At 34.0% G+C, this 26,097-nt stretch overlaps 1 protein-coding gene across 1 annotated transcript; it reads right to left on the minus strand.

The window, feature by feature from the left end:
- Positions 1–758: 758 nt before the first annotated feature.
- LOC134229547 (polyunsaturated fatty acid 5-lipoxygenase-like) lies at positions 759–6,418 on the minus strand (the record flags this gene model as incomplete). The annotated part of the gene is made up of 6 exons (XM_062711292.1): positions 5,957–6,418; positions 1,962–2,090; positions 1,553–1,650; positions 1,239–1,371; positions 972–1,067; positions 759–855 (listed from the first exon to the last, which is right to left on the minus strand). Coding segments are annotated over exons 1-6 (1,015 nt in total), but the record flags the coding sequence as incomplete, so codon positions are not given.
- Positions 6,419–26,097: the final 19,679 nt, after the last annotated feature.

Genomic DNA, 26,097 nt, shown 5'->3' on the forward strand with positions numbered 1-26,097 from the left:
AACCCAGAAATGTGCCTGAGAAGTGTGAAGAGTTTCTGTGCACCGACAAAAAAGAAATCGCCCAAAAAAGGATCGTCGGGAGCCGAGAAGACTAGATTTACCGCTTGCACGTTTGTTAAGTTTTTACATATCATTGAATTCATTTAAAAAGAAAATGTGCCGGAGAAGTTTGCAGAGTTTCTGTGAACCGACAAAAAAGAAATCGCAAAAAAAAAAAAAAAAAAAAATCTGGGACCGTCGGGAGCCCGGTGTCAGCAAGACTAGATTTACCGCGTGCACGTTTGTTAAGTTTTTTTTCGTTTGTCGTGTATTTATGTACGTTTCTTCTGCAAAGATAATCGTTGATTTTGCATTTATATATGTTTATTACCTACGTGGTCGTTGGTTTTCCTTTAATGTATATTTGTTCTGCGAAAAGGTCTGTTGATTATGCATTGTATATCATTTGTTAAGTTTATATGGTCATTGAAATTAAAATAATTGTTTGTTTTCTCATTATGGTAATTTTTGCCCTTTCCGCTGCCCATAAATCTGATGCAAAGTCCTCCACCAATAACATCCAAGGTTTGTTGGAGTGTATCAGTATTAGTTGGTTGGATATGGTTGGTGTTATAGTGATAAACATGACAAATATGAAAGATGCATCTTTACTGGTGCTCATTTTACATTACAGCATTGCTACAGAGATGATTGCAATTATAATACGAAATCTATTTCAGTAGATATAAAAAAAATTACTTTAAAAAACACTATTCTACCTAGATGAGTTAACGCTTGATGATAATTTGAATCCCCTACGTTGTACCACATTTTGGCCATCAACCATGTATAAGGTGGATCACTTGGCAGAAACACCTGAAATATTAGTAGGTCATACCTCTATCATTCAAAAGACGATCTTGAATTATACTGAATAACCTTTACTTTCAATACGATTTCTTTTTGAAGTTTTATCAAGACGTCGTTCTTACTGGATTGTCTGATCCCTTCTGTTGAAAAAGTTGTATCGCAACTGGCAATAGCTGATTTTTACTGTTAACGAAGAAGAGGGCGATGGGAATCGGACACTGCGTGTAATTTTAAAAAAACATAAATAACCTTTTAATACATAAATAATCATTGTCCCATTAAGCCGTTCTTAAATCTAATTGAATGGATGCACAAAGAATGGATTGAAAATAAAGACACTTAATTTATATATATAAATATCGTATATACGATGGGATAATTTGACTTACAATATAATCATCGACTAGAGAAATTCCATCCAATATTTCAAGATCAGTGATAAACAGACGTTTGTCAGTGATAGCTTGGGATAAAGTCAATCCATCTAGAAAAGGTTTGATCATTTCTTCGGTCACCCCGAATCTGAAAGATGAGATTCAAATTGTAGGTATGCCATGGATTTTTTTTATTAGTAATATTGGAAACATGATTGTTGCTTTTGTTGACATGTGTAATAGTGACAGTTTCACGCACATTATTTCCTAAACATAATATTCGATATTTTAATTAAGTCTGTAGATAAACAATAATTAAGATCCCATACTTGTCTGGAATATGTGTACAGAGCCGAATCAGATTGGGGTTGACGCTGTTTAATCGCTGCCATCCAAAACTTATATCACTCTCCCAATCCTGCATCCCCTGTTCGATTAAAGACATGTACACTTTCTTATTTAGAAAAGAGTTGTCATTGCTTTGACCATGAAAAAGAATATATCATGCTTTTTATTCTTATGTGTACTATATAAATTGGCGGCGTTTTAAATGGAATTTTTCTCAAAATGCTAGAGAAAACTCTTGACGTCTTGATGAGCTGAACAATGACAATCCATTTTCTAAACTATTGAAATGCTTTGATGAATTTTCTTAAGATTTCTCAATTTTAAGAGGCAATAAGAACTATTATGCATCCATTGCAATGCTTTAGATAAATAACACGACAGATGTGTTACCTTCGGTTCTCCAAATGTTTCTGAATAGACACCTGTCAAGTCGTCTAAAGTTTTCCATGATCCATCTCCGAAAATCATCTCCAAAGCTTTACCCGCCTTCAAACTGTATTTTCTTTGTTGCAGATCAAACTGTGATAATGTAACCGTGATTATATGAATAAAACATTTTTAATTTCTGTTTGTTTGTTTCTGCTATTCGAACTCCCTTTCTTAATTATTTACATTAATTTCTAGTAGATGAAGGATATGGAGATAACGAAAAGTATTCAATCTCAAAGTCCAATAAACAATATACAAAATAAGAGCAGAGCAAACACGGACCTCCGAAACATGTTTGTGAGTATCCCCTGCCGACCGGTCACACCTGCCGTGTGCTCGTTGTCATGATCAGGAAATAACGGGAAAAAAATCCGTAGTCAATTCAGTGTATAAATAATGGACTAACAATTGGTATGAAAAACGTCAGTCAGCATTTGACTCAATGATAAATTGTATTTGCTGACAAGGTCATTGTATCGACCATAGAACTTACGAAATGATGACTTTAAACGAGACTGTTGATATTCTTGTTTCATCAACTTGCTTGTCAATAATTTATCTCGTTTAAGAAATTGTTCATACGTAGAGCATGCTCTTGCGTATTGAATCAACTGAGATATATATACTTCGTATGCAGGTAATGAAGGTATATTGCTGCATAAGTAAGGGAAGTTGACGATAGAAAAGTTAAAGTCATCACGTTTATCATATAGCTTGGTGTTAGATTACCATTAGTGTCTTTTTCAAGTAAAATATCCAAGTATGAACCAGAAGTGTCGGACTCTGTGGTATCTTTTATCTCAAGCTCACCAAGATATATCGTATCGACGTAGGAATGGAAATTATCATTATTAATTGACAATACGTCGTCGATATATCTAAATGTCGAGTTGAAGGCCACAGCAAGTGTTTTCTTCTTTTCACGCATTAGATTTTGCATAAATTCTGCTTCATATGAATATAAAAATAAGTCTGCTAATAACGGAGCGCAATTTGTACCCATGGGAATTCCAATAGATTGTTGGAATACCTGGTCTCCAAAAACCACATAGATATTGTCAATCAGAAACTCGAGCATCTTCTTGATGTCAACTTCAGAGTACTTATGTGTGCAATCAGAATCTGTTTTAACAAAATAATTTTGCAAATGACCAATGACGAGGTAAGTAAATTTACGAGTTCCATTTTTATTGAAGAAGCAGCTGTCAATGATATCAAAAAGCCTGGATTTTAATATGTCGTGGGGAATTGTTGTGTATAAAGTTGAAAAGTCGTAAGTTTTTAAGCTGTTGATTTTTGTAAAGTCTTGTGATTTCAAATTGTCCAAAAGTTCTTTAGAATTTTTAAGTATCCACATCTGATTTACACCACTTCTTGAATATATAGTTGCACAGTACTCTTGAAGTTTTTCCTTTCCTTCACTACTGTCAATATCTTATAGAGAATTAACGAAAGAGGCTTGGTTGAACATTAACTGGAACCTGCAATGTATCTTTGTTTGTAAGGATTCTTATGAAGTTTCGGAATCCAATATATATAAGGTAGTTCAAATTCATTTTGGCTCTGTGGAATATTGAAAGTATTCAAAACTGACAGGTGATTTTGAAGAATTTCTTCCTTAGAAAGAGAAGTATGAGTATATGTAGGATTACCACTTGTAGAATTAAATCCAAGTTCTTCTAGAATGCTATTTATATAATGAGCCTTACAAACGAAGACAATGTTGTTACCTGCTTTGTCGGCAGGAACCAGTACGTACTGATCGTGTAATCTTTCTAATTCATTTTTTACTTCTGGTTTATTGAACACAGAAGGATAGATGGTTTTCATTTTGCCCCTCAATCTTTTAATACGTAACTTTAACATGGATCTGATACATTTAATCCATTCTGACAAGGTGTCAGCGTCTTCTTTTTCATAACTGGCCCATCGTCTGGCGTAATTTTCAACAGAATCCATAATATTTATGAAATTCCGACGCCAGTTGAAGGATCGGGGCTCCCTGTATCTGAACATTACTAGTATATCTGCATTATCGTTTAAATTAATTTTAAATGCGTTTGGAAAGCGAACATGTGCAAACTGTGAAAAATTTCCTGGTGAAGTACGTAGCCATAGATAAATTCTAAGTAATCAGTGTATATAAAAAATATTATTCCGTGATAAGATTTTTCTGATTATTAATTGAAAAACGAGATAGAAGTAAATCCATTCGTTTACAAATCGATTGTTACATCTGCAATGACACTATTTTTCACTGGATACCAACATTTGGACCCTTTGACCTTTTCCTTGGAGTTTGACCAGCTTTTCAAAAACTTTAACCTTGGCCATAACTTAAGAACAGTTTATGTTAGAACTTTCATACTTCATATATGTACAATGTATTCTTTGTGAAAACATCTTCTATTTCTTACCAACAACTTTTACTTTTTGACCTTGACCTTTGAGTATGATCTATTTTAGAAATAACTTTAACTTACGTCATAACCTTTTATTTGATATCAACAACTTTGACCATGACCTTGGAGTTTGACCTACTTATTCACTTTAATTTTGACAATGACATTTAAACGGTTGGTTTTAGGACTTTCACATTATTATCAGTACTTCTGAAGATTTTCCTTTACTGCTGTTGATATTTTAGTGACGACTAACGGAAAGATGCACGGTAAAAATTTACTGGAACCCATTATTAATCTTCTTTGTAATGATTTTGTCTGAAGTTTCGGAAACCAATATACGTCATGTAGATATGGCAATTCAAATTCATTTTGGTTGTTGAGAATACTAGAAAAGATGAAGAATCTCTTCGGTATTGTAATATTTTTATGAAGTTTTATATGACTATAAAATATTCTTCATAATTGTATTTTATAATATAGCACAAGTTCAAAGAACCAGAGATGAATCATTATAGGAACATAACAAAATTAAAAATCTTTTTAAATTAAAAAATAAATACCTGATTTCTGGATGTTTTACTGACTATAGATGATAACTGCATGACGAACGAGATAACCTCAGCATGATTGTGAGCCCAAACCCAGCATGTTACTTGCCCTTTCGGACGACACATAAAATGTTGTCGTAGGGGTGCGCCCTGTTGTCTGGCAGCCCCAAAGTTACGTTTATGTTGATTCTTGAAATACATTTATCTGACCACTGTAGCCAAAATCTACCACACAATAGATGATAACTGCATGAAGAACGAGATAACCTCAGGCTTTCAACTGTCAGTTTTCCGAATTTCTTAACTTTTGGAGAATAACTCACGCTATAATTTGATTATGGTCTTTATGTCTCACAAATTCATTCGCTACTCAAGAGCTTCCTATGAGTACGATAAATTTAAAAAGCAAGGTGTGCTACTCACCGATAAGTTGATGTTACAGTGATTTCAGTAACTTTGTTTTAAGTCGATATTTCGTCAATTCTTTGGCTGTTATTATGACTTTGTAAGCAAATATGACTTATCATTAGGTCATAGTTTGGCTACGAAATGTTCCGTCCACCCGGTCAACAAAAAGGGCTACAGCGGGTGTTACCAGTCAATAGGGGATGTTAATTACTCCTAGACACTTACTATTCTATCTCTGGAACTTCCAGGGTTCAGTGTTTTATGCCCTCTTCAAACATTCATATTGTTTATAGATTTTTTTAAGATCAACAACTATTTATTTATCTTAGCCCGTTTCATAAATATATATCTTTTTATGAATTAAAACGATATGCATGTACCATTGTAAAAAAGGGTGAAAGTATAAATGTTTGGACATCTACAGAGATTGCAAAGTTAGAAATTTGGCACCTACCTTATAAGAAAAGGAAAACACTTCATCTTCAGGAACATTTTTAACCTACGATGAAATGAGTAAACAGACAATAAATATTTTTACACCATGATAAAAAATACATAAACTTATTCTTATATGAAGACAGATTTCCATCCGTACCTGTACGGGTAATCCTGGGGCTTTCTCCTCATACTCATACATCTTCCTTTTCTCATCCAACTCAGCACTGCGCTGTTGCGGCCGAGGATCAAACTGTGGCAGAGAGACATCATATCGTCCAACATAGAAGTCAACGTCAGGGCGAATCCAACGAAGTATTGGGAAAACGCTGGTCTTTCCGCTCCTTTGATTGGTTACTTCTACCTTTTCAACGAACCAATCACTGAACAAACCCGCTTTGTTTCTTCGCAACTTGATCTCATTTACTTCAGGAATATTTGTCTTATCGTGTATAGTTATGACATCGGTCTTGCATCGTTCAAAGTCATCTCTAAACCAACAGTCAAGATTGGCCGACTCTGTTTGCTTCCCACAGCTTCCCAGTAGAACTATCTCTATGTTGGCATCTGTACCCGAACCCAGTCTATCCCCCGTCTTCACTTTAATTTGGTAGCTGGTCATATGCATTGCAGATACTACTTTAGTAAATTTCTGGTGAAGTAGTGGAATGCAGTAGCTATAGGATATATAGGACCTTCAAATCTGTATCTATGCACCTTTAACATTTAAAATAGAATCGCCAAAAAATGCATATATACTATTCAAATACTTGTAATTTATTTATTGTTGGAACGCAACATATGATTGGAAAAAACACATTCAGACTATATCGTACATATATAACTTATGTTGCCTGGAACACAATGACTTTTGTCAAAAATGTACTTTTCAATCCGCATCACCTTACATTTTGAAGGATAAATTATCTTATTTTCTACAATTAAGGGAGCCTACAAAAGACTCCATTGAGCAAAACTTCGCGCATCATCTTATAAAAAGCGTATTAACATTTGAAGAGTTTTATTATAAATTAATAAAATTATATGAAATTAAGACACCACAGGTTAAAAAGCTAAATTACAATTTCATATTGCTGATTATTAAAACGATTTTTTAACCGACAGCTCCCCCGTGGGGATCCGGGTTAGAATAGGTCCTCAGTACCCCCTTGCTTGTCGTAAAAGGCGACTACATGGGGCGGTCTTTCGGATGAGACCGTATAAACTGAGGCCCCGTGTCACAGCAGGTGTGGCACGATAAAGATCCCTCCCTGCTCAAAGGCCGTAAGTGCCGAGCATAAGCCTAAATTTGAAGCCCTTCACCGGCAATGGTGACGTGTCCATATCAGTGAAATATTCTGGAGAGGGACGTTAAACAGTATACAATCAATCAATCAATAACCGACAGCTAGATTGACACCGAAAAGTGTGTTTGTGACGTTAGAATGAACTAAATTTCTCCAAGAGAGAGTCATAAAATGTTATAAAAGCAGAAGTGTACAATATAAGTTCTTGAAATTTTATGCATAAAAATTTGAAAAGCTTACTATTAATCTTGTAATTTTTTGTATAAATCCTTTGTGTCTGTCACATTTTGTAGTATTCCTTAAATCAGTAAAATTTCGTTAAATTGGACATTTTGAGATGCCCCCTCTAGAAAGCAGAGGATGAAAATTAGCGTTTAATATACTGTACAATTTATTATTTCTCATCACATTTTTCTAATTTGAGGAAAAAGTTTGTCGTACCTTTTGTTTAATTGCTTTGAAGAGCGAAAGAATAGCATTTTCCAATATATCCATTAAGTAAATACATGACTGTATACCTGTTTTTGAGACGGTCTCTGAAAAACATAGACTGTATATTTCTTCAACCTTGGCATGTACGCTAAAGTTAATGAAAGTTACATACGGTATGAAATTAAAGAGTTTCTATGCTTTAGTTTTAACTCAGTCCAAGTTGGCTCCGTTATGATAGACTAATAAATAATGAGAAATGAATGAATTAGCTACTCAACTAATACTGGTATAACAGATATGTAAAGTTAGCTACTAGTAACTGGCTACTAGTAGCTGGCTACGACAAGTGGTAAAGTTAGCTACTAGTAGCTGCCTACGAGAAGTAAGTAAATTTGGCTACTAGTAACTGGCTACTAGTAGCTGGCTACGAGAAGTATGTAAAGTTGGCTACGAGTAACTGGCTACGACAAGTATGTAAAGTTGGCTACTAGTAACTGGCTACTAGTAAATGACTTGAACCTTATAAAAATAACCGTCTAGAATCTTTTGTGTAAAATTATGCAAACTTGGGATACAAATGTTGATATTTTTGAAGTAGCTGGAATTTTACACCGCTGATATCAACTGATAGTGCTGAAAAAAACAATCTCTGAGCTTTTCAACATAATCTGGCACTAAAGTTACCAAGATATCGGTAGTAATAAACTCGGCTACTGGTACCTTTTGTCTAGAATTATGCAATTTGGGAGACAAATGTTGATATTTTGGAAGTAGCTGGTTTGTTACCTCGCTGATATCAACTGATATTGCTGATAAAAATAATCGCTAAGATATTCCACATGATCATGCAGTAAAGTTACCAAGATATCGTTAGTAATGAACTCAGCTACTGGTACCTTTTGTTTCAAATTATGCTATTTTTGGAGACAAATGTTGATATTTTTGAAGTAGCTGGTTTGTTACCTCGCTGATATCAACTGATATTGCTAATAAAACTAATTGTTAAGATATTCCACATGATTTGGCAGTAAAGTTACCAAAATATCGTTAGTAATGAACTCAGCTACTTGTACCTTTTGTTTCAAATTATGCTATTTTTGGAGACAAATGTTGATATTTTTGAAGTAGCTGGTTTGTTACCTCGCTGATATCAACTGATATTGCTGATAAAAATAATCGCTAAGATATTCCACATGATTATGCAGTAAGTTACAAAGATATCGTTAGTAATGAACTCAGCTACTGGTACCTTTTGTTTCAAATTATGCTATTTTTGGAGACAAATGTTGATATTTTTGAAGTAGCTGGTTTAATACCTCGCTGATATCAACTGATATTGCTGATAAAAACAATCTATTAGAATTTCCACATGATCTAGCACTAAAGTTACCAAGATATCGTTAGTAATGAACTCAGCTACTTGTACCTTTTGTTTCAAATTATGCTCTTTTTTGGAGACAAATGTTGATATTTTTGAAGTAGCTGGTTTGTTACCTCGCTGATATCAACTGATATTGCTGATAAAAATAATCGCTAAGATATTCCACATGATTATGCAGTAAGTTACAAAGATATCGTTAGTAATGAACTCAGCTACTGGTACCTTTTGTTTCAAATTATGCTATTTTTGGAGACAAATGTTGATATTTTTGAAGTAGCTGGTTTAATACCTCGCTGATATCAACTGATATTGCTGATAAAACTAATTTCTAAGATATTCCACATGATTTGGAAGTAAAGTTACCAAGATATCGTTAGTAATGAACTCAGTTACTTGTACCTTTTGTTTCAAATTATGCTCTTTTTTGGAGACAAATTTTGATATTTTTGAAGTAGCTGGTTTGTTACCTCGCTGATATCAACTGATATTGCTGATAAAAACAATCTCTAAGATATTCCACATGATCATGCAGTAAAGTTACCAAGATATCGTTAGTAATGAACTCAGCTACTTGTACCCTTTGTTTCAAATTATGCTATTTTTGGAGACAAATGTTGATATTTTTGAAGTAGTTGGTTTAATACCTCGCTGATATCAACTGATATTGCTGATAAAACTAATTTCTAAGATATTCCACATGATTTGGAAGTAAAGTTACCAAGATATCGTTAGTAATGAACTCAGCTACTTGTACCTTTTGTTTCAAATTATGCTCTTTTTTGGAGACAAATGTTGATATTTTTGAAGTAGCTGGTTTGTTACCTCGCTGATATCAACTGATATTGCTGATAAAAATAATCGCTAAGATATTCCACATGATTATGCAGTAAGTTACAAAGATATCGTTAGTAATGAACTCAGCTACTGGTACCTTTTGTTTCAAATTATGCTATTTTTGGAGACAAATGTTGATATTTTTGAAGTAGCTGGTTTGTTACCTCGCTGATATCAACTGATATTGCTGATAAAACTAATTGTTAAGATATTCCACATGATTATGCAGTAAAGTTACCAAGATATCGTTATTAATGAACTCAGCTTCTGGTACCTTTTGTGTAAAATTATGCTATTTTTGGAGACAAATGTTGATATTTTTGAAGTAGCTGGTTTGTTACCTCGCTGATATCAACTGATATTGCTAATAAAACTAATTGTTAAGATATTCCACATGATTTGGCAGTAAAGTAACAAAAATACCGATAGTAATGAACACAGCTACTTGTACCTTTTGTTTCAAATTATGCTATTTTTGGAGACAAATGTTGATATTTTGGAAGAAGCTGGTTTGTTACCTCGCTGATATCAACTGATGTTGCTGATAAAAACAATCTCTAAGATATTCCACATGATCATGCAGTAAAGTTACCAAGATATCGGTAGTAATGAACTCAGCTACTGATACCTTTTGTTTCAAATTATGCTATTTTTGGAGACAAATGTTGATATCTTTGAAGTAGCTGTTTTGTTACCTCGCTGATATCAACTGATATTACTGATAAAACTAATTTCTAAGATATTCCACATGATCATGCAGTAAGTTACCAAGATATTGTTATTTATGAACTCAGCTACTGGTACCTTTTGTGTAAAATTATGCTATTTTTGGAGACAAATGTTGATATTTTTTATGTAGCTGGTTTGTTACCTCGCTGATATCAACTGATATTGCTGATAAAACTAATTGTTAAGATATTCCAAATGATCATGCAGTAAAGTTACCAAGATATCGTTAGTAATGAACTCAGCTACTTGTACCTTTTGTTTCAAATTATGCTCTTTTTTGGAGACAAATGTTGATATTTTTGAAGTAGCTGGTTTAATACCTCGCTGATATCAACTGATATTGCTGATAAAACTAATTTCTAAGATATTCCACATGATCTGGAAGTAAAGTTACCAAGATATCGTTAGTAATGAACTCAGCTACTGGTACCTTTTGTTTCAAATTATGCTATTTTTGGAGACAAATGTTGATATTTTTGAAGCAGCTGGTTTGTTACCTCGCTATCAACTGATGTTGCTGATAAAAATAATCTCTAAGATATTCCACATGATCTGGCAGTAAAGTTACCAAGATATCGTTAGTAATGAACTCAGCTACTTGTACCTTTTGTTTCAAATTATGCTATTTTTGGAGACAAATGTTGATATTTTTGAAGTAGCTCATTTGTTATCTCGCTGATATCAACTGATATGGCTGATAAAAATAATCTCTAAGATATTCCACATTATCATGCAGTAAAGTTACCAAGATATCATTAGTAATGAACTCAGCTACTGGTACCTTTTGTTTCAAATTATGCTATTTTTGGAGACAAATGTTGATATTTTTGAAGTAGCTGGTTTGTTACCTCGCTGATATCAACTGATGTTGCTGATAAGAATAAGTTCTAACATATTCCACATGATCTGGCAGTAAAGTTACCAAGATATCGTTATCAATGAACTCAGCTACTTGTACCTTTTGTTTCAAATTATGCTATTTTTGGAGACAAATGTTGATATTTTTGAAGTAACTGTTTTGTTAACTCGCTGATATCAACTGATATTGCTGATGAAAATAATCTCTAAGATATTCCACATGATCTGGCAGTAAGGTTTCATTGCTTTGTTTAAAAGATATAAATTTCTATAGACAGATAGTCTTGATTAAAAAGCAAAAAATCATAACGTCGAAGGACGTCACGGAACAGCGAGTAGCAATATAATTTTGTTTTGCATTTGGAAACTTTTGAAACAAACTCCGAAAATGCTGGAGAATCCAGGAAAAAATACATAAAATGAGCCGTCTACTTGTTTATAATGGAACAGACAATTTTTAGGGGTAAAGACTTTAAATTGGGCGATGGGCGTTCTGCAAAGAAACAGATTATAGTTCAAAATCTTGTCAAAAGAGTTAGTAACGTCATGAAACGTGATGTGCGCTTCAATGTTGCGGAGCCTGTAAGAGCAGAGTTACATGGTAAAGGATTTGAAAACATTGACAATATTATTTAAGGTATACTCAAATTATTGTTAGCATACTAGGTGTCAAGTGTTATGGATACGTTTTAATGCATGGGGAATACGATACAAACCGTGTATAAAATGAAAAGGCCCTGTGAGTATGAGAAATTTTCTTTAACGTTGTTTTTGACGTTACAATGTTTTTGACCGTGCTCCGTGGTGACAAAACATGTTGTTTTAAAATTGGCGAACATGAGTTTCATTTAATCAAATAGAATGAAACTTCAGAAATCTATAAAATATATCTTTTTACATATAAAAATTAACTGATATTAAACTTTGTAAAAATAATGTGATGACGATGAACATTGTCTACGTATTTTTTGAATGAGCATCGTACATTTCCTTCAAGAAATATTTTGTTAGAAAGATGAAAGTTATTTTTATGCAGACTTTGCTTTTATAAGAGATTTGTTGGACTCTGGAAGAAAATGTAAAAATGTAAAAACTTTTTTGTAATGTACAGATTTAAAAATAGCAGATATTGAAAATATTGATATTGAAAACTGAAGATAATGGACCCTTTATCCCAAAGTCACTTAAAATTTTTTTTAAGCACAAATAATTGTAAATATATGTACAATATCCTCATTAAGAAAAACAAGCAAGCAAAAATGTGAAAATTATGGAATAATTTTTGGCAGCTTAGAGAATGGAGCAAAACATTTGAATTCGCATTTAAAGTCACAAAAGAGGCAAATTTCAGTGGATGCAATTTCAAATCCTGCACAGGATTATTGCAACGAATAAATTCCTTTATAAATTCAAACTAATTGATTCACCAGTGCGTTCATTTTGTAAAATAAAAATATGGTGCCACATTGAGGAGTGTTTTATTTTAAAAAATGTCATTTTACCATTAATGTTGATAGAAGAATATACTGTTTAATAAATATTAAAAGCATGTTTAGATCACACTATATAATAATACTTATGTTAAACAATTCAATTTTGCCATTAGGGTTTTTAAAAATGTGCCTTATTAAAGGACATGTCCTTTAATGCTAGAAAAATATTGTAGATAGAATATTAGTTTAAAAAGCAATGCTTTTAAGAAATTGTAAATTTTCAGAGTATGAAAATTACTGGAAAAAGTATTTGTGATATGCAGCAATGTATTTTTTTTCTTAATTTATATAGAAATGTACAATAAATGGAAATGTGTTAAAATATTGAATACTGTTCCCCCACTTCACTATTTTTTGTGTTTACCCTCTTTCACCCCCTTCCCCTTTTTACTTCTTTGTTTATAAAGCTTTCACAAGGAAGATTCATATAAATACATTAGTGTGATATATTTTTTCCGCTTTCTGAAGCAAACAAGTATTAATATTTAAGAAAGAGGAATTATATTTATAGTTAATATAATATGAATTTATTAGGAGGTAGAAATGAAAGTATGTATGAAAAGAATGTAAACTTATTATACAGTCTATAAATGTAAAAGCACAAATAAAATCTGTGAATTAAATAATCATTATGAGGTTTTTCGGTCAGTTCCCCCGGTTTCCGAATAGGCTGCAGAGGAGAATATCTAAATGCACTAAACTTTCCTTACACTAAATTTTGTTTTAATTTAATTGTTACTTAGTAATATTTGGTCAGTTTAGATGCATTTGAAAGTATCTTTTTTTAATTAAGAAAAAATGAAACACTACTTATACATGCAGATAAATGTTGAAATAGGGAGGACCACTACTTATATCCAAATATATGCAAACAAATAGCATTATATACCCTATCTCGCCTTATCCTGCTCCCATGACAAAGTCGGCCATTTCAAATGTAAAGTTAGTACACCTACTTTTGTTTACGGAATAATGATAAAATGCAACTTTAAATTTGTTTTATTTCAAACGATGCAACTGCGTTAATGACAAAAGAAATAATTATATGAAAATCATACGTAACTAAATCACAACCTCGAACGACCCCACTTTTATTCAACATTGAATTATCCAATGTAAACTGCTGATGTTGAACGCTTTGTCAGCATCAAATATACAGTTACTTAATTCATATTTGAAATCATATCCCTATATAAATTTTCGTTTTGTGATTTTTTCCTGTGTTGTTAATTCAAACTCTTGGTGATGAGTACTTTCGAAAAAATTCTCAGACAAGGATATATACGGATGCAGTGTACTAACCGAGCATGTTTGGCTTTTATATACAAATACAACTGACAGATCTTTAAACTGACCTAAAATTATTTATGATTGGTAAACTTTTATTTTATCCATATCAAACTTCTCAGCCATAAGTGTAAGATTAAAAAAAAAGAAATCACAAGTAAACGTTATAACGTCGAAACATCTAATTTTATGTGTGTGACATACATATTGACATTTATTTTTTGTTTGGATTTTGTCATCATTCTATTGAAATTATAATGGAATATACCAATAAATTTTAGAATAGATGCACGTTAAATAAAAAATCCTTTTCTTCTTTTCCCTACGTTCAATTTTGAAATTCAAAATTTTTGAAAATTCACACTCGTGATCTAACAGTGACATAACCATAATATTCTATCAGTCCTATTTGTCGCCAGTTTTTTTTCATGTCCCCTTTAATCATAATTTTGCTAAAACTCACCAGTAATAATTGTTTTCATTTTTTTACACCTAGAGGCTAGGTCAAGAAAGTAGTTCTGATTGAAATAATTATCGATTTGTAAGCTTTTTCTTGAATTTGTTCTCGTCAAATCAAAACACAGGGCACCAATAAATAGAATTCAGATTGGAATTATACAGCTATATTATTTTGATAAAACATTCTTCACGAGGCATGTTACTTTTTCGCACGTTTACATTACAAAGACCATTTTTTGGAAAAGAAAAATTGCAAAGCTGTAGCACAAAATGATTTGTGATATTTTAACTGTCGCTACCTACCTACCTACCTAGTCCTTGTTATGCCCGTGGGCACATAGGGCAAGGACTAGATCTTTCCACTTTTCTCTATCTTTAGCATTTCTTTCTAACTCTCCCCACGTTAGTTTGTGGTCCCTCATTTCTTTTTCAACCGTCCTTCGCCAGGTGTTCTTTGGCCGACCAGGTTTCCTCTTCCCTTCCGGTGTCCATCTAAGGGCTACTTTGATGATGCATTCGGCTGGTTTCCTCAACACATGCCCTATCCATCGCCATCTCCGTTTTGTTAACAAAGTACGCATATTATCTGTGTTGGCCTTCTCATGTAGTTCCACATTTGTGATTTTGTTTGGCCAGAAAATCCTCATGATCTTTCTGAGGCATCCATTGTGGAAACTAGAGAGTTTGCATATGTCTCCTTCTGTCATTATCCAGCATTCTGACCCATAGAGTAGGACAGACAGTACGCAGCTGTTATATATTCTCATTTTTGTCCTTCTGCTTATGTCGCTCGTTTTCCAGATGTTCTTGAGGTTGATGAAGGCACCTCTGGCTTTACTTAATCTGGCCTTTATATCTTTGTCTGCACCCCCATCTGATGCTACTATGCAGCCAAGATAGGTAAATGTTGTTGTGTTGCCCAAGTCGTTTCCATCAACCTGTATTCTTGCTGGTTGTTTGGTTTTTAATGACATAACTTCAGTTTTCCTGGTATTGATTTTTAGTCCAATTTTTTCTGCATTTTCCTGTAATTTTGATGTTTTACTTTGCATATGCTTTTCCAGATGTGATAGTAGGGCCAAGTCATCTGCGTAGTCTAGGTCTTCAAGATTGGTAAAGAGTGTCCATCTTATTCCTGTGTTATTTCCATCTAGGGTTGATTTCATTACCCAGTCAATTGCTATTACAAAAAGGAGAGCTGACATCACACATCCCTGCCTCACGCCAGATTTTACTATGAAGCATGCATCTGATGAGCTGCCTACAGAGCAATTAAACTCCACGTAAAAAGCTTTTATCAGTTCTACTATCTTTGATGGTATTCCATAATGTCTTAAGATCTTCCATAGACTTTCCCTGTGGATACTGTCAAAGGCTTTCTCGAAATCTATAAAGTTTATTATAAGCTGCCTTTGCCACTCTGTACATTGCTCTATAATATTTCGTAGGGTAAACACCTGGTCGCAACAACTTTTCCCTTTCCTAAAACCTGCTTGTTCTTGTCTTAGTTTGGCATCTATTGCAGTTTTAATTCTGTCAATAATTATTCTGCTGAAAATCTTACTCGGTATTGATAGTAATGTGATGCCCCTCCAGTTATCGCAATTAGTAAGATCTCCCTTCTTGGTACTTTAATGATATTTCCTTTGGACCATGTCGTTGGTATTGTATTTCTATTCCAGATCTTGGTGAATAATGAGTGTAAGATGTCTGCTGCAAGGTTTGGGTCTGCTTTGAATAGCTCTGCTGGCAGTTGGTCATTTCCAGGTGCTTTGTTGTTCTTAAGGGCTGTTATTGCTTTGAGTATTTCAGCTTTAGATGGTACCTCTGTTTCAATTTCTAAGTCAGTGTCAGCTTCCGGTATGTGTGCCAGTTCGTTAGGCTCTGGGCGATTCAACACTTGTTCAAAATGTTCTCTCCATCTTTCATCTTGTTCCCTTTCGGATGTAATGAGGTTGCCTTGCTTGTCTTTCACAGGCATGTTTGTTTTTCTTTTCCTTCCACTCAACTTTTTTGTTATTTGATATAGATCTCCCATTCTTTGTTCAGAAGCAGCTTTCTCAGCTTCTTTTGCAATGCCTGCTATAAAACTGTTACGATCTTTCTTTGTTGCTTTCTTCACCTCTCTATTGCAGTTGGAATATTGCTCTCTTAATCTCTCTTTTATTCTTTCAGAGTGGGTGTTACATAGCTTGGTTTTAAGGCCTTTCCTTCTGTCAATAATATTCCAAGTATCTGGTGTAATCCACTCCTTATGCACTTGCCTTTTAAACCCTAGACACGTCTTGCTTGATTCACTGAACAGGTTGCAGATTTCACTCCAGTGTTCATCAACCGCTTCATTATCAATATCACAACATTGCAAGGCTTGAAATCTGTTCTTTAGCTCTAATCTAAAGTCTTGCCTCACTTTATTTTCTCTCAGCTTGCCTGTATCTATTCGCCTGATGTTGCTTTTTGGCGCTACCTTCATCAGCTTAAGCTTTATGCTGGCAGTAACAAGGTAGTGGTCACTTCCAACATCAGCCCCACGCTTCACTCTTACATCCTGTAAAGATCTTTTCCATTTTCCATTGATGGCAATATGGTCAATTTGGTTTTTATCTGTCCCTCCAGGTGACACCCAAGTAAGTTTGTGTATCTCTTTATGTTGGAACAGTGTTCCACCAATGACTAAGTTGTTGTTTCCACAGAATTCTGTGAAGTATTCACCGTTCTCATTCATACTTCCACAGCCATTCCTCCCCATAACTCTTTCGTAACCAACATTATCGCTTCCAACTTTCGCATTGAGATCTCCCATGATGATCGTCAGATCGTCAGACAGTAACTGTCGCTACAGTGCGTATTAATTAATGGAAAGTCAATTGGCTAAATTTTTATATAAATGGGAGTGAATATGACGGTTTCATAGTCATTTATGAATAATCAACGCGTAAAAACAAAGCCAAGAATTGGAATGTCATTGAACGTCATGGAGCACCGTGCAACTGACAAATTATGTGTTTAGGCAGAAATTGTCTAAAAAAGAGACTTAAAAGTGCTTCCAGATGCTGCTACTAATCGCCAAGCTACACGTACAAAGACAGATGTATTCATATGTTAGTGGTAGTTGTAGAAGAATTGAAGGATCAGGTACCTACGCAGATATTTATTTTAAGATCTCAATGATAGCCAAAACTGCACAAAAGACATTATATATACAGAAGAACTGCGAGGGATTTTTTTTTTGTTCCAGCATCTACTGCGACACAGGATCTCAACTTGTTCGGTCTTATCCGAAGTACGGTCTCCACGTGCTAAAATTCCGCGAAATCTGCGACGACAGCGCGACGTGGGTTACATAGCATAAAAGATACACAGTTTGAATTATCAAAATAGGTCAAGATTTCCGATAAGAATAATACGCAGTAGTTACAAGTTAACATCAATAGATAAAGCCCTATGTAAATATTTCGCAAGAGATCTAATATTTCAAATTGGACTTTTACGAGGAGAGCTGACTTTTACAGTTGACGCTTACTTTTACTCTAGGGCTATGTATGGTAGCTTTTTTATGATATTAATAATTAGCTCAACATTTAATTAAACGGAAATAACGGTTATTTCAATGCAGATATAAGTTGTCCTTGAAGAAAACGACAACGACCCTACCCTCAGCTCCCGGACTTCACAAGTTAGTGCCCCTAACACCATACCTTTGACCACAAGAAAGGTTTTCTTATGCATTATCAATTATGTACTTCCGTACATGATACAAGTTTAAATGTCCAAGTAAACGTCAACTGTAGATTCTGAAGTCAGTGCTTCTCGTAAAAGTCCAGTATTCAATCAGACAAGGAATTTACAAGGTGAAAGGTTTTTAAGTAATTCAACATGATAATTTGTATAAGTGTATATTTCTCAAAAAATAACCAAGAAACACAAACAGACATTTTAGGAAAAATACCCAGGAGCTTAAAACTTAAAATATCTGCATAGCACTTGAATACCCCGCCGAGTGTAAATAAGTAATGAATCATGACAATTTGTATAAGTGTATAACGTTTGATGAGAAAATCTCGAGTAAGTTTTTCAAATTGAAATTAAAATATAATGAGAATATTCAAATAAATGATAATTTTTCATCGTCTTATATATGTGTATTAGTTGGCGTAAGAATTCCTGAATTTAAAGTGTCTGTGAAATATGTGATCAAGTGGCAATATATATTTTACTTAAGTATTGAAATAAATAAAAAAAAAGTAAGTTTTCCCGACGAAATCGGTTTTAAAAAGGAGATATTGGCAAAAAACTTAAAATTTTAAAAATATACACCTTTACGATACCAAAAACGAGGCTATTGCTAGCTAGAGCGAAAATGACGTCACAACACATCTGTTTGCGCCAGTTTTAGAAAGTCCCCTTTAGAGTTCTGCATAGTTTCCGAGGAATAATGGCCAGTAAAAGTGTCGGACGCATGTGTGTTGTTGCGGGATGTAGCAATAGACAATCGGACGGCGTGTCGGTTCATTGTTTTTACCAAAGATGAGCGACTGCGAGCGGCCTGATGTGAATTCCAAGGGAGGGTAAAAAATAAGATTAAGAAATGAAAAAAAAGAGTTGATTAGACAATATCATTATGTTTCAGCTTATGATGTTTGAATACACTATTTAATTATTCCTTTAAAATCGAGCAAAAGTTAATTTAAGAAAAGTGAGGTCAAGGTCAACGTTTAACGGAAAGATCAAGGTCCAAAAACTGTTGATGCAGTCCAATCTCTCTCATTAATATCTATCAGCATAATATGAACCTTTAGAGAAATATATCTTGAATGATTTCTAAACACCAATTTAATGACAGACAATGCGCTCCTCAGTATTTTATATAATTTTCTCCAAGATTTTGTCATTAAAGTATTGTTTTTAAACATGTTTATTCACAAAAAATTGTCCAAATAACCGGAGTATGTTTTTGCTACATAATCCCTACATAAAGGGAAAACAAACTCATATGCCAATATATTCATATGACAATTTTTTCGGTGTTTCGATTTAAAAAGACACTTAGAAACCGGTTAAGAAATCAGGCCCCAAGATCATGAAATCGACCCCCATTCATTCGACGTAAATTTGCTTGTGTGTGCAAATTTACAGAAGAATGAAATGGGTAATCAATTTTCAAAAAAAAAAAAAAATTCAAACGAAACAATTTATATGAAAAGGAAATAAACACGAATCCCCTATGGGATTCATGGTGGGACCGGTTTCCAAGGATCGAGAATGCTTCAAATGCTTACTTTCAACAGGGTTGTTGAAAAGTCTGTAGCATCAATTTATATGTCAGTAGCTTGCCTTGGTTTAAAAACAAAGAAAGGTAGAAGAAAGTCAATCTGTAATTTGCCCGAGGCCCGGGCGCACCGTTTAAATCAGTGCATTTATCAGAACTCTCATAACTTTTATCTGTCGTAGAAGTACAGTGGACCATAGAAAATCCAGTTTTTTATGTTTTGCTTTTTAGCCGCCAGACTGATATTATACATACAACAATGCGTAAACAACCGAAACAACATTTAAAATGGAGATTTATGCGATGAACAAAACAAAAAAACATACATAAGTAAATTTGCTGCATGTTCACACGAAAAAAAAATTACAAACATGAACTATTTATTTAATTACAACATGTATGCAAAAATTAATTTGCACCTAGTCCTGGCCATGTGTAAAGTTACTCAACTGTGTAGAATTTACATACGACTAAAATTGCACATATGAGTAATTATGTTCCCCAAACGAAGTTGGGGAACATATTGTTTTTACTCTGTTTCTTCTTATTATTAGGGTCTTCCGTCTTCAGCGGAAGACCCTTCTATTATTCTTCGGTTTCTTTTTCACTTTTATTAAGGTCTTCCGTCTTCAGCGGAAGACCTTCTTGTTATTCTTAGGTTTCTTTTTCACTTTTATTATTATTATTCTTTTTTTTCTTACCGATTTTGTGCACGCGATTTCTCAAAAACGGCTCGATGGATTTTCATGAAACTTTCAGGACTTATGTAACATAACTTGAACCTTATGCATTTTTTTCCGATTTGATGACGTCACTTCCGGTTTGGAGAAATTTTCGATTTTATGATTTTTGAAGGGTCAGGTTGTCTCCAGACTTTCTCAATAATGGCTCAAGATAGAATCATGAAACTTTGAGGTATGATAGACCAAAGTCTATAGATATGTATAAAGTATTTAATTTTTTTCGGAAGTGCCGCACGTCGGCGCTCGCTATGGCCCTAAAATTGTCATATCGCGAATTTCCAAATTTTTAACACCTTTTCTACGATATCTTTTTACCTGGAAATATTTTGTTAAAACATATAGAACAAAAGAAGTGTAGAATTTCAAGATCTTTCAAATGATATCTTGTAAAAGGGGCTGGCCCCTAAAACAAGGGGCCTAGAGGGGCCAAAATTTTCTTCTTTATATCTCAAAAAGTATTGAGAATTTGTATTACGTCAAAGAAGCAAAGTTGTTCAAAATGTCAAGCCTTATCTATTAGAGTCGTCAAAATACGTCTGGCGTCGTCACTTCCGGCCAAACCGGAAGTAGTCGGAAAACGCGTATTTTTGCCGTTCTTGACAGGTTTTTGGATAACATATGTCTCTGGGAGCATAAAAATTAATTTTCCGTCCGTCGGCGTCACTTCCGGTCAAACCGGAAGTAGCCAAAAATGGCTTATTTTGAAGGTTTTTGATGCAAAATTGAAATTATAAAGTCACTGGAGACGACTTAGCTCATTGCTTTCTTTTTTGATGTCACTGTCGGCACTTCCGGTCAAAACCGGACGGAAGACCTACTCGTTGCTTTGCAACGAGCTTTGCTCTAGTTATTATTATTATTCTTTTTTCTCCTTACCGATTTTGTGCAGAAGATTTCTCGGAGATGGCTCGATCGATTTGGTTCAAATTTTCGGTGTTGATGTGCTTCTATCTGAAGTTTGTACCGGCGCTTCGATTTTGAAAAAATCACTTCCGGTCGGGAGTTATCGCCCTTTTATCGAAATTTAGATGACCTCCATGTCTGTGATGGAACTCAAAAACGGCTCAAGCTAGAAAGCTGAAATTTTCAGGGATGGTAGAGAACATGTTGCCATATTGCACCTGGGTCAGGATATTTTCCGGAAGTACCTAGTGTGGGAGCTCGGTAGGGGTCAAAATTTAGGACACAAATCATGACCGATTTTTTGAGACGTTTCGCATCATATCTTTTAAAGTATAAATATTTTGTTAAAACATACTGAACATCATTTGTGCAGAACATTGAGATCTTTCATATCATACCAAGAAAAAAGCGCTGACTCATCACATTAAGGGCAAAAAGGGGCCAGAAGTCTGTAATCGATAACTGTTTAACAATCAATATTTTGGTATATATTACTGAACAAAAAATGTTAAGCTTAACAATCTACAACTATATATTATGATATTCATGTCATATGGTACATAATTAGGGGTCACAAGGGGCCAGAATGCAAAATCTTTGATGCTTTATATCTCGAAAGGGAGAAATATTTTGATAAGCAATATTGAACAAAAGATGTTCAAAATAATATTCTGAACAATATGCAACCTTTCATTTTTTGCTAAACGTCCCCATTAAGGAGTTGAAGGGTTGGCCCCTAAATATTTCTTTTGTTAATAGCTCAGAAACGAAAAAGAAATTCTAAATAGTTGTTGAACAAAAAATGTTTAAAATCTTAAGATCTTTAAGATAAGATCCAGAAAAAGGGGCTGGGCACTCGAATTAGGGGCCAAGAGGGGCTAAAAGTCTTTTTTCGATAACTCTTTATCAGTATATATTTTGTAATACATTACTGAAGCAAAGATGTTTATCTCAACCATCTACAACTATATATCATGGTTTTTATGTCGTATGATACATAATAAGGGGCCACAAGGGGCCAGAATGCTAAATCTTTGATGCTTTATATCTCGAAGGGGAGAAATATTTTGATAAGCAATATTGAACAACAGATGTTCAAAATAATGTTCTGAACAACATGCAACCTTTCATTTTTTCCTAAACGTACCCATTAAGGAGTTGAAGGGTTGGCCCCTAAATATTTCTTTTGGTAATAGCTCAAAAACGAAAAAGAATTTCTGAATAGTTATTGAATAAAAAATGTTTAAAATCTTAAGATCTTTAAGATAAAATCCAGAAAAAGGGGCTGGGCACTCGAATTAGGGGCCAAGATGGGCTAAAAGTCTTTTTTCGATAACTCTTTATCAGTATATATTTTGTAATACATTACTGAAGCAAAGATGTTTATCTCAACCATCTACAACTATATATCATGGTTTTTATGTCGTATGATACATAATAAGGGGCCACAAGGGGCCAGAATGCTAAATCTTTGATGCTTTATATCTCGAAGGGGAGAAATATTTTGATAAGCAATATTGAACAACAGATGTTTAAAATAATGTTCTGAACAATATGCAACCTTTCATTTTTTGCTAAACGTCCCCATTAAGGAGTTGAAGGGTTGGCCCCTAAATATTTCTTTTGCTAATAGCTCAAAAACGAAAAAGAATTCCTGAACAGTTGTTGAACACAAAATGTTCAAAATCTTAAAATCTTTAAGATGAGATCCCGAAAAAGGGGCTGGGCACTCAAATTAGGGGCCAAGAGGGGCCAAAAGTCTTTTCAATACCTCTTTATCAGTATATATTTTGTAATACATTAATGAAGCAAAGATGTTTATCTCAACCATCTACAACTATATAGTATTGTTTTTATGTCGTATTGTACATAATTAGGGGCCACAAGGGGCCAGAATGCTAAATCTTTGATGCTTTATATCTCGAAAGGGAGAAATATTTTGATAAGCAATATTGAACAAAAGATGTTCAAAATAATGTTCTGAACAATATGCAACCTTTCATTTTTTGTAAAACGCCCCCATTAAGGAGTTGAAGGGTTGGCCCCTAAATATTTCTTTTGCTAATAGCTCAAAAACAAAAAAGAATTTCTGTACAGTTGTTGAGCAAAAAATGTTTAAAATCTTAAAATCTTTAAGATGAGATCCAGAAAAAGGGGCTGGGCACTCGAATTAGGGCCCAAGAGGGGCCAAAAGTCTTTTTTCGATAACTCTTTATCAGTTAATATTTTGTAATACATTACTGAAGCAAAGATGTTTATCTAAACCATCTGCAACTATATATTATGGTTTTTATGTCGTATTGTACATAATTAGGGGCCACAAGGGGCCAGAATGCTAAATCTTTGATGCTTTATATCTCGAAAGGGAGAAATATTTTGATAAGCAATATTGAACAAAAGATGTTCAAAATAATGTTCTGAACAATATGCAACCTTTCAATTTTTGTACAACGTCCCCATTAAGGAGTTGAAGGGTTGGCCCCTAAATATTTCTTTTGCTAATAGCTCAAAAACGAAAAAGAATTTCTGAATAGTTGTTGAGTACAAAATGTTCAAAATCTTAAGAGCTTTAAGATGATATAAATATAAAGAGCAGATTCCTAAAATTAGGGGTCGTTAGGGGCCAAAACCCGATTTTTTAAGTCTTTAATGTTCAATGTCTTTTTACAGATTGTGGAAAATCATTATTTTAAAATGAAAATCGCAATCAAAATCTTATCTGAAAATTCAATGAAAATCACTTCCGGTCTAGAGTTATCGCCCTTTTATCAAAATTCAGAGGACCTCCTTGTCCGTTCATTTTCTCAAAAATGGCTTGAGCTAGAGCGCTGAAATTTTCAGTGATGATAGAGGACATGTCCCCATGTTACTGGGTGTTTGGATAGTTTCCGGAAGTACCTAGTATGGAAGCTCGGTAGGGGTCAAAATTTAGGACACGAATCACGAGTGATTTTTGGAGACATTTTGCATCATATCTTTTAAAGTATGAAGATTTTGTAAGAACATACTGAACATCATAAGTGCAGAACAACGAGATCTTTCAAATGATATCAAGAAAAAAACGCTGACTCATCACATTAGGGGCAGAAAGGGGCCAAAAGTCTTTAATCGATAACTCTTTATCAGCTAATATTTTGAAATATAATACTGAAGCAAAAATGTTTATCTCAACAATCTACAACTGTATATTATGATTTTAATGTCGTACATTACATAGTTAGGGGCCACAAGGGACCAGAATGCCAATGCTTTATATCTCGAGAAAGAGAAATATTTTGAGAAGTAATATTGAACAAAAGATGTTCAAAATGATGTTCTGAACAATATGCAACCTTTCATTTTTCGCTAAATGTCCCCATTAGGAGTTGAAGGGTTGGCCCCTAAATATTTCTTTTGCGAATAACTCGAAAACAAAAAAGAATCTCTGAATAGTTGTTGAACAAAAAGTGTTCAAAATCCAAAGAGCTTCAAAATGAAATCCAGGAAAAGGGGATGGGCACTCAAATTAGGGGCCAAAAGGGGCCAAAAGTCTTTTTTCGATAACTCTTTAACAGTCAATAATTTGTAATACATTACTGAAGCAAAGATGTTTATCTCAACCATCTACAACTATATATCATGGTTTGAAAGTCGTACATTACATAATTAGGGGCCACAAGGGGCCAGAAGGCAAAATCTTTGACGCTTTGTATCTACCTCCTATACGTGTGTTACATGCAGACTCAAAAGTGAGAAATATTTTGATAAGTGATATTGAACAAAAGATGATCAAAATGATGTTCTGAACAATATGCAACCTTTCATTTCTCGCTAAACGTCCCCATTAGGGAGCTGAAGGGCTGATCCCTTAATATTTCTTTTGCGAATAACTCGAAAAGGAGAAAGAATCTCTGAATAGTTGTTGAACAAAAAGTGTTAATAATCCTGAGAGCTTTAAAATGTTATGAAGAAAAAAGGGCTGATCCCCAATATTAGGGACTGTGAGGGGCCAAAAGTCGATATTAAAAGTCTTTATTGTTCAATGTCTTTTTAGAGAATATGGAAAATCATTACTTAAGAATGAAAATCTCAATCAAAATCTGATCTCATCTTATCAAGAATCGAACGGAAGACCCACTCGTTGCTCGCAACGAGATCGTATCTAGTTATTTTTCTTCTTCTTCTTCTTCTTCCTGGGTACTTTTTTATCCGGGAGTGATCTTGTAAACTGTTCGTCCGATGTAGGTAAAACCTTTTTAGGGTCAGTAGACATGTTATGTAGATTTGCGGAATCAAGGTCATTTTGCGCGCACGTGCTTGCAAGAGCGTGCACGTGCAACACGTGAAATGACCAATATAATGGTTATTGCCGTAACTTTTCTATTTTTTGATGAATTTTTTTGAAACTCATAATGTAAGGATACATTAGAAGTATAGACAAGATAGCATGGTCAAAATAGCAAGATCTCACGCGCATGCACGTGCGCTTCGCTCTGATTGGCTGAAACTAAAGTCTCAATATCTTTCTTGTTTCTTGTCATAATCCTTTGAAATTTTGAACATAGTGCTACATTATGAAGATCTACAGCATGATATAAAAGAATTTTCATAAAAGCATGCGCATGTG

Source organism: Saccostrea cucullata, unplaced genomic scaffold (genome assembly GCF_032062105.1).
Source record: "Saccostrea cucullata isolate Sc308-1 unplaced genomic scaffold, CSIRO_AGI_Scuc_v1 ctg4991, whole genome shotgun sequence".
NCBI lineage: Eukaryota > Metazoa > Mollusca > Bivalvia > Ostreida > Ostreidae > Saccostrea > Saccostrea cuccullata.